Here is a 13,343-nt window from a genome sequence, read left to right as displayed (position 1 = left end):
AGAAAGCATGACATTTACATGTAGAAAGCAGACTGAGCAGGAAGTGGAAAAACAGAACATGGCATCAGCACAGAAAAATATGCCTTTAAAGGCAACTTATATTAAATGATTTTTCAAGTTCCTCACAAATGGAAGTGAATTCAAAATAAATGCAAAATGAAAAGTATACATGATTTAACGCAGTAAATATTCATAGGATTACCCTTTATGCTGGCAGTAGAGTAAAATGAAAAAAATCTTGGTTCCTCTCACTACTGTAACGTCGCTTGTACCCAAAAACACTTAAGCCAAAAGACCAAAAATGCTATATTTCTCAGAGATTCACAAATTATTAAATAGTCAGCAATAATTTTAAATTGCACCTTTAAGTACTAACACATCCCATAACATTCAGTTATTTTCAACTTCATCAGAAACAGTGGAACAGAAATGCTCTACGCATGCTGTGTACGTCTTGCTAAAGCAATTTCAGCTGCAACATGCAAAATTCATTTCAGCAAAATGCAGATCTGTACAATGCAAACATTATAACTATAACAAGGCTGCTTCAACACATCACAAAGCAAGCGTGAAAAAAAGGCAGACAAATTTCAGTACTGCCTAAATATATACAAAATATACCCCATGTCTTTGTTCAGTCTGGACTCTCATTCAAGGTGTAAATACTGGTTACATTGTTAGATGCACTGCAACCAGCTCCAAATATTGTGAGTAGCTCTCTCATAGTTCACACTAGACTCCCTTGACCCAGCTAGACAAGCATGAAAATATAAAATAAATGAAGGTTAACAAAGACTGGACTGGGAAGCAAGCTGCATTAAATGCTTGCAATATTATTAGTATAGATGTACAATTTGGTATTTAGATTCTTTTAATGCTAGAGATCAGATGACAGTCACTATCTTAATGCTAGGTGCTATTGAAGAGAGACAAATGAAGTCAATTGTATTCCAAAAAAAAATAATCTTTCCCTATCTGCCACGTAAGAATATTCACTAACCTTACAGCATGTGCTAAAGAAAATAAGGAACTGCAAAATAATTATCTCGCTCTAAAAAGAAAGCAATTTTATCACAATACCTTTCTGTGTTTGTCCCTCTTCCATATTCTCTTCCATGGCTACCTTTCTTCACTAGAAACAGCTACAGAGAATTAATCAAAAGCTTCAGTCAGATGTAGGAAAAAGCGTGGATTTCTTTTTCCCTGGGAAGCTCCAACAGCAGAGGCTTAGGCAAGTCCTCAGAGCTTAGCTAAGGCTCCCTCACTCTCCTTGTTTGCTTGGAGACAGGCTGTCAAGTGCAATTTCATTCAAATTACTCTTCCGTGAAGATTATCAATTTTTCTTCTCAAAGCTGCCCATTGTGCACCACTGTAAGCAGGTATTCAAATGAACAGCCTGTGAATTTTGGGGGGAAAATTGGTCTGAGCCCTTATGGCAATGACACCAATTCATAAGCCTCACTTTGCATATAAAATGGAGAAAAGAAATTGAGGTTTGTATTGAAATCTGTGTTTTAAATTGGAAACAGGCTGTACTGAAAACAGATGGAGGGGTGTCCTCCTAACGGGAAGCAGACCACCAACCCATAATTCCCCCTATTCGCTACTGAAGTGGGAAAGCCCAGATGCCTGTGGGTTCTTTATGCTGTATTACTTGTCTTTCTCTCTTCCCTCCCTCTTTCTCCCCCCCCCCCCCCCCCCCCCCCGCCTGCCCCCCCCTCCCTTGCTCTCCTGCTCCTGTATCAGCACATTTAAGAATAATGTGACTCTTCATTTCCCTCCTTCTCATACATCATCTGGAACTAACAACAAATATATGCTATTACCCTTACAATAGTGTTGAAAACATCTTTATAATGGTACCATTTTGTATTCCACTGTGTTTATACATACATACAAGCACAATTTAATACACAATGTTAATCACTGTAGGATATATGCGCTGTACGCATTACCTGTCAGTGTCACAGTAAACAGGAATTTAGGGGCAGTTCAGAGATTTAAAACAGTAACTGCATAATTTCCCCCTTGATTTCTAATATCCAGAATTAGCTGTACACTTCAAATCCCTATTAAAAAATGGACCTGCTTAAAATGGTGAAGAACCACATGTGGGTATGTATGTGAGGAAGCACATACAAACACACATACTGTTAGGAATTTGCCCAGGAAAAGCAAAGGTTAAATACACTGTGCGGGCACCTACTCATTTGGGGAGCTCTGCAGTCTGATTTGGAATGCAAATTGCATGCTGCAGTCTAGCAATACATTACCATTTTTGTACCTTAGTCTACGGAGTAATGTAACATCATTTTAAGATTTTCATTATTTCACCAAAAGTGCAATTAGAGCACAAGTCCAATTTTTCCTTTGCAGTTTGCACTTCTCAGCCTTCTGGGGAAAGTGTGACTAAAATTTACCCAAAAATAAAAACTACTATGGCTGAAAATTCATATTTACATACGAATGATAAATAGCTTATCTATTTACTTTATACTATCTAAACAGAAGGCAGCACTAGGTCAATTTAAGTCACAAAAAAAACCAAACCAATTTGGTTTTGTTTGTTTGTGGCTTTTTTTACACAGTTGATATAGAAATCTGTTCAAATCTGGTTCATACCAGAATCATTTTTATATATGAAGTTAAATTTACATATGTCATTAAACAACTGAATGCACATTTATTTAGTTACCCAATGCCTTTCCTATCCTTTTCCATTTCAATTCACCTTTCTAGGGCTCTGTTTTCTGGAATAATTGAACAATGATCAGTTGGTTTAGTTTTCAGATCTAACAATTTCAAAATCAACATATTGAGGCTGCCTATACACGTGGAAGTGCTGTGACATCATAGCATCTAAGTGCCTTCATCTCTCTTGGAATTATTCTTTCAGTCCAATTTAAAAAAAAAAAAAAAGAAAAAGAAAAAAAAAGGGCATTATTTCCTTTAAGACAGAAACTCTCCTGTGTTAGCCGCCCTGCTATACTTTATTTTCAAACGATTTTCTTACACAAGCATTAATAAATCTTCATATCTGAAAGAATGACTGGGAAATATTTTATTTACGGTAACAATTTATTCTAAGCTTTTTTTATTGATAGCATCAAATGTTTGACATAACCAACCTCTTGAACAGTGATGTTTGCAACAAAGGAATCTATAGGTTGCTTATGAAACCAAATGACTTTGGTTCTTGAAACAGTCATACAAACTTTGTTTCAAATATTAAAAGTATCAAAATAAAAGTCTCAAAAGAGATAACTCAGTAAGAATAAGAATAACAATAAAGACTGTACAATCATAAGTGACATAGAAAAGGGGAGTAAGAAACAACTTGTTAATAAAGGGAGAGGGCTGCAAAGAAAGTAGGCTCAGAAGAAAACAAAACCATAGTACACAATGTGTAGTTACGCTGTGTAACTTGTTGCAGTAGGGTCTTGGGGGGGGGGGGGGGGGGGGGGAAGACAAACCGAAAAGAAAACCAAATGGAAAATCCGAATCACAAAGATCCATGATTATGAAGATGCACTGCTGGATCAGGAGATTCCTGAGCTACAAACTATTGGAGAGCAGAGGAGTATTTTGTGGAAAAGTTTTATGGTTTTCTTAAATTACTTCCAAGACAGTCTACTTTTAGACACAAACATATGAGATGTTGGGCTGAGTGAATCCTTGCTCTAGTCCCCACCACAGTCACATTCACATCAGGTTCACACACACTTTAATTTTAATGACAGGATTTTTAACTTCCTAAAAAAGCTACACTCATATGTCAGAGGTTGATGAAACCACAGTAACTGGTGAAGCGAAGTGTACCACCACCAAACAATGGCAATGGCTTTGAGCTTCCCACACACAGCCCTTGCAATAATCTATTTTTCTGTGTAGATATTATTGTCGTAAAAGTACTCACAGCTCCTCCTGTTAAAATCAACTTCTCCAAACTACATGAGTATTGAAGCTCCCTTTTAAGAGGACTCTGATTAGTTTCAGGTGCTATTACTGGCCATCCATCCACAACTTGTGTGTGAGAGAATGTGAAAGATTTGTTTATCTTCCTTCATATTTAACTGCATTTTATTACCATATTAATGTTGAAACAGAAATATGCCTCCTAGGTGTTTCTTTAAAAACTGTTCCAAGGACCTTTCAAAACTATGAAGAAATTATGAATAGATGTTAATCCTAAAATCAAACAACAGAAAAGTTCTGCAAGTGTTAAGAAGTTCTGCAAGTGTTAAGAAGAGTAACAAACAAAACCAGAAAATGGCAACCTCATATGACCTTTTCCAAGCAGCAGCCATAGAGGTTTGCTTTCTTCAGCATACTGTGAAACACGTTTACCACCAGTGATACACAAGCTACTTTAACGCCATACCCAGAAACTACCCAAGCTGCTAACCTGCTCTTTCTCAGCATGCTTCTGGCACAGAAGGAAACTATTTTAGTAGGAATTACGTATGACTGTCTAAAATTCCCTCTTCATGTGAGATGAGATTATTGGTGCAAGTGATCATTGGACAACCATGCCAATTGTAAATGGCAAGGCAAGACAGAACATCCAACGGTATAATGAGACTAAATAAACAGTTAATCAAGAGAATAATTGGAAGCTGATGACATTAACAGATCCCCTGGTATCCATTATGATATTATGAAACATAGTTGAGCACTTACAGCTTTAAACAGCTTGACAAGACACCTGACTTACTCTTGGTTTTGTATGGCCTTCAAATCAGTTTACTGCTCCATCTTTCCATCCTATTGATTTTCAACTACACAGTTATGGTGCAATGATGTCTTGAGCAACACATGAAAACATAATTTTAAAGCACAATGTTATTTATGTTCTGATACTACTACCTCAATAACTGAGGAAGAAAAATCAAAATCCAGCTCAAAATTACCTCAGATATATTGCAACACTTCACTTATCACAGCATAAAGAAGTTGTGATGGATCTGGGGAATGAAGCAATACCTGTTCTTTGTGTTTCAGGGGAATTCACTTTGGATTAATGGCAGTCAGGTCCCACAGACTGACTGCCCTTTAGGGGCTGGGGTGGCATAAGGTGCACTTCTGGAAAGCATGTTCTGGTTTCATTATATGAAAGACAATTTATGCTCTTAGAGAATATTCTGTGATGCAAACCAAAATACAGCAGGTGGGGAAAACTGGAATACTGACTTTAAAAGCTCAGTCCTGACCTCACCAAAATGCTAATGTAAGTGAACATGCAGTCATTATTTTATTAACATTAGGCAGCAGATTATGGAAAACTCTGAAAGGCTTACAGAAAAATTAAAATTGGATTGTCAAATTTGCTATTTAGAGTGCTCCACAATTGATACTTATATTTATATTAAAACTAGAAACATAACTATAAAATGATGGCACAAGATATTTAATCTTTTGAATATCCCAACAGAGTAAGGTAAAATAAAGCATTGAGAGGCTTTAAGACTTCCAAAACATTTCTAATTGTCTGTTCTGGGATATGTATATCTTGTTTACAGCTTCACAAGACACTTATCAAAACAAACAAACAGCACATGGTCCATCCCAGACTTTAACTCATGCCAGACATTCATACAAGTACCCAGGGAAAGAAGAAATGCTTAATGACATGAAAAATAATCAGAATTAGTGGGGAAATGGAAGGGTAAGAGAGGAAGGAAGGAAGCAGAGGGTAAAATGTAACATTGGTAGGATATTGTTGTTCATCCCAATGATGGGATTGTGTATAGTTCTACTAATTCCCTAAGACTATTTTTCTGAGGAAATTACATTCTTCTACAGGAAGTACCAGTTTAAAATAGGCAGTTATCAAAGAAATAGCAGGATGGTCATATATCCTAAAGACATTTCAGAACATGCCTTTGCCTGATACAAATGATCCTATTACTACTTAAAAGAAATATTTGCATTCTGACTAATAATATCAATCATTGTTTGCTAAACAGAGGAAAAAGTAGTAGTGATATACAAACACAGGATATTTAAAAAAATGTATGAGAGGTTATTACAGTCCTGTTTGTGCTCACGTCAGAATGTTATGTTAGAAATAATGCACATCTTTTCTTTAACAACCTCAATTTATTCTCATTTATTTTTACATCTTTCTATAATCTAACACTTCTAGCAACAGGGACTTCATTAAGCGAGTGTGAAGGCGACCTCCTTGCATATAGTCTCATTATGGTCTATACTAATAACAACTAACATCATTATTATGTTCAGAAAGTTAACCCCTTTGTGAAATTCTCATCCAGTTAAAAAAAATTTCTTCACTGAGAAAATCGTTCACTGTATGAAAGCCAGCCTTAAAACATAACAGATAAGAATTTGTTCCTCTCTGTACTCAATTATGTATTTCATATATGCTGTGTCAATGAAGAGATAATAAAAACCTGATTAATAGGACCTCTGATTCAGAACACCAATCTTAATATAATTCCAGACTATTATCTATAGCTATTCTAAGTATTACCTATAACTTAAAACCTCCAGTCTGACTTGATATGCTTCATGATTATTATCAGTAAACTTTTACTTTTTAAAATCAGTAAAATTTTCCAGATTAAGAAGTTAACACTGCCAATACTTATCCCCCTAAAATTCTGAAGAACTTGAATAATTTTGATAACTAAAAATAAGAAAATTATGCCTTTTTGAACAGGCCAAGTGTGAATTAATACCTTTGGGAAGAATTGTAGTTGTCCATATTCCCAAAGGATACTGTTACTCATCCAGTAAGATTTAACCTTGAAAAGATGCTGACGGCAGAGGGAATAATGGAGGTTAGTCAGCTGAACATGAATGCCAGACAGTAAAATTCAGTGAGATCTCCAATACCCCATTTATATATAAGGAATTCTAAATTGCATGGCCAGATTCTCCACACAGACACTCGAAGTCACAACTCTAAGCCTACAAGTATATTTAAATCTCAGTAGCAGCTGGCTGTTCACATCCCCTTCAAAAACTGGAGGCCATGCATGGATTCAAGCCCAGCATTGTGATCATCCAACACAGCTCTTCCCCGCCGTGTTGGGGTAGTGTACTGATGTATGGATAAATACCTATATTGATGTGTATTGGATACTGATAAAAAAAGAGCATTTCACAGGATAGCATATACACACACACAGAGAGTTCTAGTTGACCTGGCTTTTATCAGGGGACTTGGACTACTATATCCAGTGATCTTCTCCAACCCCAGCCACACTGCGATCGTATTATAAAATTTCCTACTCATGCAACTATTATTGAAATGTGGGTTATCAACATTATTCTCACACCATATTCAAAACACTTCATTGCACCAGCTACTAAGAAGAAAATTAACTCTATCACAACTGAAACCAGCACACTCGTGTAACTATTTTTTGGGTTTTGGTGCCGTCAAGGCAAAGATGCTGATGAAAACTGGAGGTACTTCAAAAAATGGCCACAGACATGGTTAAGGAAAAATATCCTTTCAATTTAAAAACTCAAAGTGAGTGCAAAGACTGGTAAATTTAACAAAAAAATTAAGGAGCATCTACATTACATCGAAGTATCTACAGCAAAACAAATCTAATTGAAAGCTGCTCAGGTTAAGTCAATATTGCTGGAATTTGAACCTCGACAAATTTGGAACAGAAATTATATTCAAATTTTTCTTCAATATACCAAAGAAATTTGGCAAGGTTGGATTCTTGAACACAAAATGATTTAAATTAAGTCCTATATTTCCCTAGTTATATTGAGTTTAATGAGGTCATAGGAATTCTCTTATTAATTGCCACATTATGCAGGAGTTTGGACTAGATGACCACACTAGTCCCTTCTGGTTTTTTAATCACTTAATTACAGTTGTAATGACGTTTGCTGATAGATTCCATATCTTAATGTGCTCCAAGATTCCCTTGACTTCTGTGGTCTTTGTACACCAGTGTTCATTCAAATACCTTCAAAATTTAAAAGTCTGATATATGTAGGAATTAGTTGCAGCCAACACCTTTGCTTTTTCATCCCTTCCCACCAGTCTTTTGGAGTAAGTAGGTGACACACTGTGATTAAAGATGCTATTAGCCTCACATGTAACAGTATGTGTGTGTCTCTATTCCATTAGTGGTATCAGTCTATTAAAGCATTCAAGTTTCTCCTTGGGTCTGTACAGTGTCTCTCTTGTGTTCAAAGGTTGAGAAATTTCTGAAAGCAACTTTTGATGATTTCAGAAAGACTGTACGTGGTCCCTTTATCTTGACAGGGACTACATTTACCTCTAAGTTAGGAGCTGAGAAGGCAGCTGGGCACAGAAGAATATGGAACACACACACAGCATACAATTAAAGTAAAAGAGCAAATAACCATAACAGTATGGAAAGAAAGAATGAGGAGAAAAAAAGATAAAAATGCATAGACGAGAATGTACCTTTTTTCAAAATGGTTCTCACTATGTCATATCTTGCTTCTACTTACCAGAAAGGAAGAAGAGTTTGACCATTCCCACCGGGAAACAGCAGCTTCCCATAGGAGATGCTGCTTCACAGGCAAAGAAAGCATCACATCTTTGCAGTCGAGCTCACGCTCCCTCACTTTCACCACAGTTCAGTGTGTGTGAGTGTAAGCGACAAAATTCAAGGCAGCATTAAAACATAATTATCCTTTGAACCTTACCTCAATGTTCATTATTTTTTACCCATAGCCTGCCTACAAGATTCAGATGGAGTTGATTTACACTTGGTGATGGGGCATCTCTGTAAACTCATTCATTTCTTCTGCTTTCCACTTCACGTTCTACATTTTTTCCACATGAATAAGAACATGGAAGAAATAACCAAGTTACTGCACAAATACAGTACAGAAAGCACAGAAGAGTAAGCTACAGAGTAGAATACTTGCAATATCAAGTTAGTTAAAGTTCTCTCTCCATCATTCTACCAGTTCTAGTTTAGACATCGTCTTTGTTCACACGTTATTTGACACAGAAGAGTCTTTGCAGTTTAGACTTTTGGACATCACAAGACAATAATAATAATTGTGAGTTATTAAAGCTTGGCTTTCCACACTATGGAGTAAAAAGTCACATGAAATAAAATGAGTGCAGAATATAACTGTATGGATGATACATGCCACACTTTAAAACAAGAGTCCATGGGGAAAATTCTAATGATTTTACATAGGACTAAAGGTGTTATTTACTCTCAATAGAAACTCAAAAAACACACACATAAAAAGTGTTCTCACTTTTTAAACTGTTGATTTTTAGAACTATGAAAACAATATATTACTATATGCATTTCAAAATAAAGAATACAATCAATTTTGAGACTGTCTAATTTATAGTAATGTTTTCCTCATAAGAGCAGCACATTATGGCTTCTCATTAACTGCATGGAAACATTAATGAAAATTATGCATCTAAAACTACCCACACATCATAAAGTGCATGGGAGGAACAGGCAGGATGCCAGGGAGGTCATTTTGCTTCACATATTTTTCATGTCAGCTAAGGTAGAACATTATGGAAGGTGCAGCTCCAGTTTATGTAATATAAGAAGTTAGAGAAATTAAAGGAGAATAGAACAAGATGTCTTTGCAATGGCAGTAAGAATTTGGTTGTTAATGAGTTCAGACACCCCACTGAGGACTCTTTTCTTCAAGGTCTGGTTAGGGAGCAGCTACAGTAGATTCTTTGTGTAGATGCCAGCTACATTTTTACTACCACTGGATTTTTCTCCAACTGCATCCATTTCATCCAAGTTCTGAAGGGAATAAGGAAGTAAAAACAAGCCAAAAAAGGGAGATAAGTAGTGGAGTAAAAAAGAGAAATAAACATAAGGCTGCTGGGTGGGTCCTCCCACTAGCACAGAAAGCCCAAGGCTTATGGAGGATTGTGAAGCTGACAGAAATCACAGATGTTTAATGCTTATTTTAAGGTCAATTTTAGTTGTCTGTGTTTGTTAATACTGGAGAGATCACAAATATTCAATTTGTAAAATAATGAAAGTTAAATTTTGCTTATAACAATTTCCCAGCAAGCTTTTTAGTCCTTTAGTATATCTCCTATGAGCAATGCATCGCTTTCTCTGATGGCCTACATGTGACAAATGTAAGGAATCTAAAACTGGCATCATTGTCATTCTCTTGGAGTAAATGTCATGACAAAAAACAAAAACAAAATTAATTTTGGTGGGAAAAAAGGGCGGAAATAGATTACATACTTCTAACTCTGTTAGGAGAGAGAAGTTCTAGAGATGAATTGCACATAGATACATATATAGATCCATGTGTGCTTTATATAAGTATATATTTATGTGTATGTATATACATATATAAATGCATACATATAAAACACACTCACATGTACATATATATGCTCCTGTGCTGTTCTGTTCAGCTGCAAAATATTCAGCAAATGAGAACTTTCTGTAATATGCATGCCCAGCAACAAAAGGCATGTAAATCATGTCCTAACGGAACATACCATTAAGTGCTGCGCTTCATCCCTCGCCCCACCCCCTTATCATTCCTAGAAAATCAGAGAAAAAGATTTTAAAGCCATAACTGAAATTGACTGTTCAGTTACAGGCTACAAAAGGACAGTTTATAAATACCATCCATGAGCACTGGTTTAATGACGCTGGTTCAGCAAACTCCCTGGATCCTGTAATCTCTTTTTTAATCTCTGTTATATACTTAATGCCTTTGAAAGGATCAAAGTAGTACACAATATACTTATTACAGAGCAACATTGTAACAGGACAGGCAGGGGGGAAATAAAGATTAACAGATTAACGAAACTTTTTTCTTTTTTTGAAGCGACACATTTTGGATGGTATTCAAGTTAAGATTCCTTTATAAATTCTAATTGCAATCTCTTAATACAACATGATTAGAGGATCTTCCTAATCTGGAAAACTAAATCACATAAATGGATTTCAGATCAGTTTTCAGATGACCAAAAAAACCCTCACAAACCCAAAAACGTTCCCACAAAGAACTGTTGAATAAAACACAGCAAACCAAACCACATTTCCTGAATTATCACATTTACTCTAACATAGGTAAACTGTTTTGTGTTTTAGATGTCAGATACCTCTAAGCCTTCTTTGCACCTATTAACATCTAGTGTTTTAACAAGGAAGGAACTCCACTCTACACTGTAGAAATTTCACCAAATAAAGTTATCACAAAATATTTTTCCCACTAATCCTTGGAAAAATATAACGATTGTAAAGACAATTTTTATTCTGATGACATTCTAAAGTTTACTGGTCTGTCTCTCAAACTATGGTCCAAAGCGTAAGTACAACAGAATGTTCTGGCTGAACAAAGTCAGGATTTTTTTAATGTTATTACAATCATGACACTTATCCTACTAGCACAAAAAAAAAAAAAAAAAGATTTTTTTTTCAACTTTAAGAATTCAGGTGTGGGGCAAAGTAACTTCAACACTCTTTCCTTAATTGTGCAATGCATTATAAACATGAATATCCTTTATGTCTTTCTGAATCTACCTGTCAACATTATAGATCATAAGAATGTATATCTACCTAAATTTTTTTCCTAAGAATTTCAAAAATATTTTCTTAAAAAAAAAAATTCTAAGCATTTAAAAAATATTTTGTATACTTATACAGTACCTAAAAGAAGTAATCTAAGATGTTCAGGTATGAAATAATCACCTGCATAATTTTTTAAGGGACAAGTTTAATAAAACACTGACTTACTAGTGTGTGTTTTTTAATTACGCTGCACTAACAAGATATTTTATTCATTTCTTAAACAATTATTTATGATACCTGTAATAACAGTATCATACCTTTGAGTGTTTTGTTTATTTTTAAACAGAAAGAGCGATTTATACATATCCAAAAGTAAATATAGTTTTGCTCTGAGTGAAAACATTGATAAACTAAGCACATCAGTATGGAAGGAAAATAATCAGTGAGACACTGTAATGCTAGACTGCAAAATATACAGCAACACACAGAAAAAGCTATGACAAAACAGTGAAAAAGAACAAACAATATCAACCATCATTTTACCGATGTTTAAATGGCAAACTGTATAAAAATGATTAAACTTTTTAAAAGAAATGAGCAGGACAGCTAAAAAAATTAAATCCTTATAGAAGGCATAAAGACTCCTAAAATTCACTATACTGGAAGCACAGCTTGTTGCACCTAATATAAAGATTTGAAAAAGGATGGAAGCTGGCATGGATAACCATGGGATTTGCTATGACCAGTAGATTTTCCTCCATGTTTTTCATCCTCTAAACAGGTCTTACTAACTTATGATTTCTATTTACAAGATCTACCTCTTAGGAACTAAGCTGTTGTTGTCATTCACTACATACATGTTTCATTTAAATATGAGCTTTGGAAGGAAAGATTAAATATCATCTATCAGAGCAAAACCAATGGCAGATGCAATAGGAAGAGTCTCCCATGAAAGAATAGACTTTCTAAAGTATGATCTCTTTTAACCTTTCCCTTCTTTTCTCATAAGCAAGTAAACACACACCTTCAGAGCAGAGGCTCAAATTATGCACAGTCTGAATCATGCTTTCGCTCTCTCTGAATCAGCACAAAAATATTTGCTTATTTTTACAGATATCACATGCTTACAATGCTTCAGCTCATTTTAACATGTGCATACAGAAAAACTGTTACAGTGGGAACCATATCTGAAAACATAAGGAGGAATTAATGATCCTGAGGTGTATGTTGGCCCAGCTAAGCCTCCCTAGCTAGTTCCTGTATGTTAGCCTAAGCAGCTGCTGAATGACCCGTCATGCTACGTCCTGTCATGCTAGCTTGCAGGTATTACAGTGGGATGTACAGATGGTCCTGCCTGATGTTCTAACATGTATGACCTGTCCTTCATGGACATTTCACACTCTTTAGATCACAAATGAATATTTTTATTGTGAGGAAGAAGACCAGCCTTAACTGGTAAATGTAATGGTGAGGAAGAAGACTATGAAATCATGGCAGGTGGTGAGGTTTGTTGAACCTCACCACAGATGGAAATCCTGTGCAGCATGTCATGGATACCTTGAAGAGGTCTGTCTGATGCTGACACACCTCAGGGGTTCTTGTCATCAAGTGACATAGGATTAACTCATTAATCTCATTTTCTAATTATTCAGTAAATAGCATTTAACCACATGTATGTTTGAGTCATTTTTCTTACCAAGGTTCATAAAAAACCAAGTATGAAAGATATATGTAAACAACCTTAAACTGTCTTTAAGCACAAAACCATTTGTAGTAGCAAATCTGTTCAATGACAAGAACAGACAGGAAGAATTTGACTATTTTCATGGCCTTCATCAGTAACTT

The 13,343-nt window shown here is 35.5% G+C and overlaps 1 protein-coding gene across 2 annotated transcripts in view; it reads right to left on the bottom strand.

Annotated features, from left to right (window-relative positions):
* GPM6A (glycoprotein M6A) overlaps positions 1-8,786 on the bottom strand; it is a 138,069-nt gene extending 129,283 nt beyond the window's left edge. Inside the window, exon 1 of one of the 2 annotated variants that reach the window (XM_040588784.1) lies at positions 8,668-8,786. Coding sequence is in view for 1 of the 2 variants with exons in the window: in XM_040588776.1 (XP_040444710.1) it covers positions 1,081-1,117 (37 nt within the window). In the remaining variant the exon portion in view is untranslated. Of the gene's footprint in view, positions 1-1,080; positions 1,643-8,667 lie in introns of those variants that run through there. The other variant, XM_040588776.1, reaches the window with a different exon arrangement.
* Positions 8,787-13,343: the final 4,557 nt, after the last annotated feature.

Source organism: Falco naumanni, chromosome 1 (genome assembly GCF_017639655.2).
Source record: "Falco naumanni isolate bFalNau1 chromosome 1, bFalNau1.pat, whole genome shotgun sequence".
NCBI classification, from domain to species: Eukaryota; Metazoa; Chordata; class Aves; order Falconiformes; family Falconidae; genus Falco; species Falco naumanni.
Note: the sequence above shows the minus strand (reverse complement) of the source record. Positions and strands in the feature narration are given on the sequence as shown.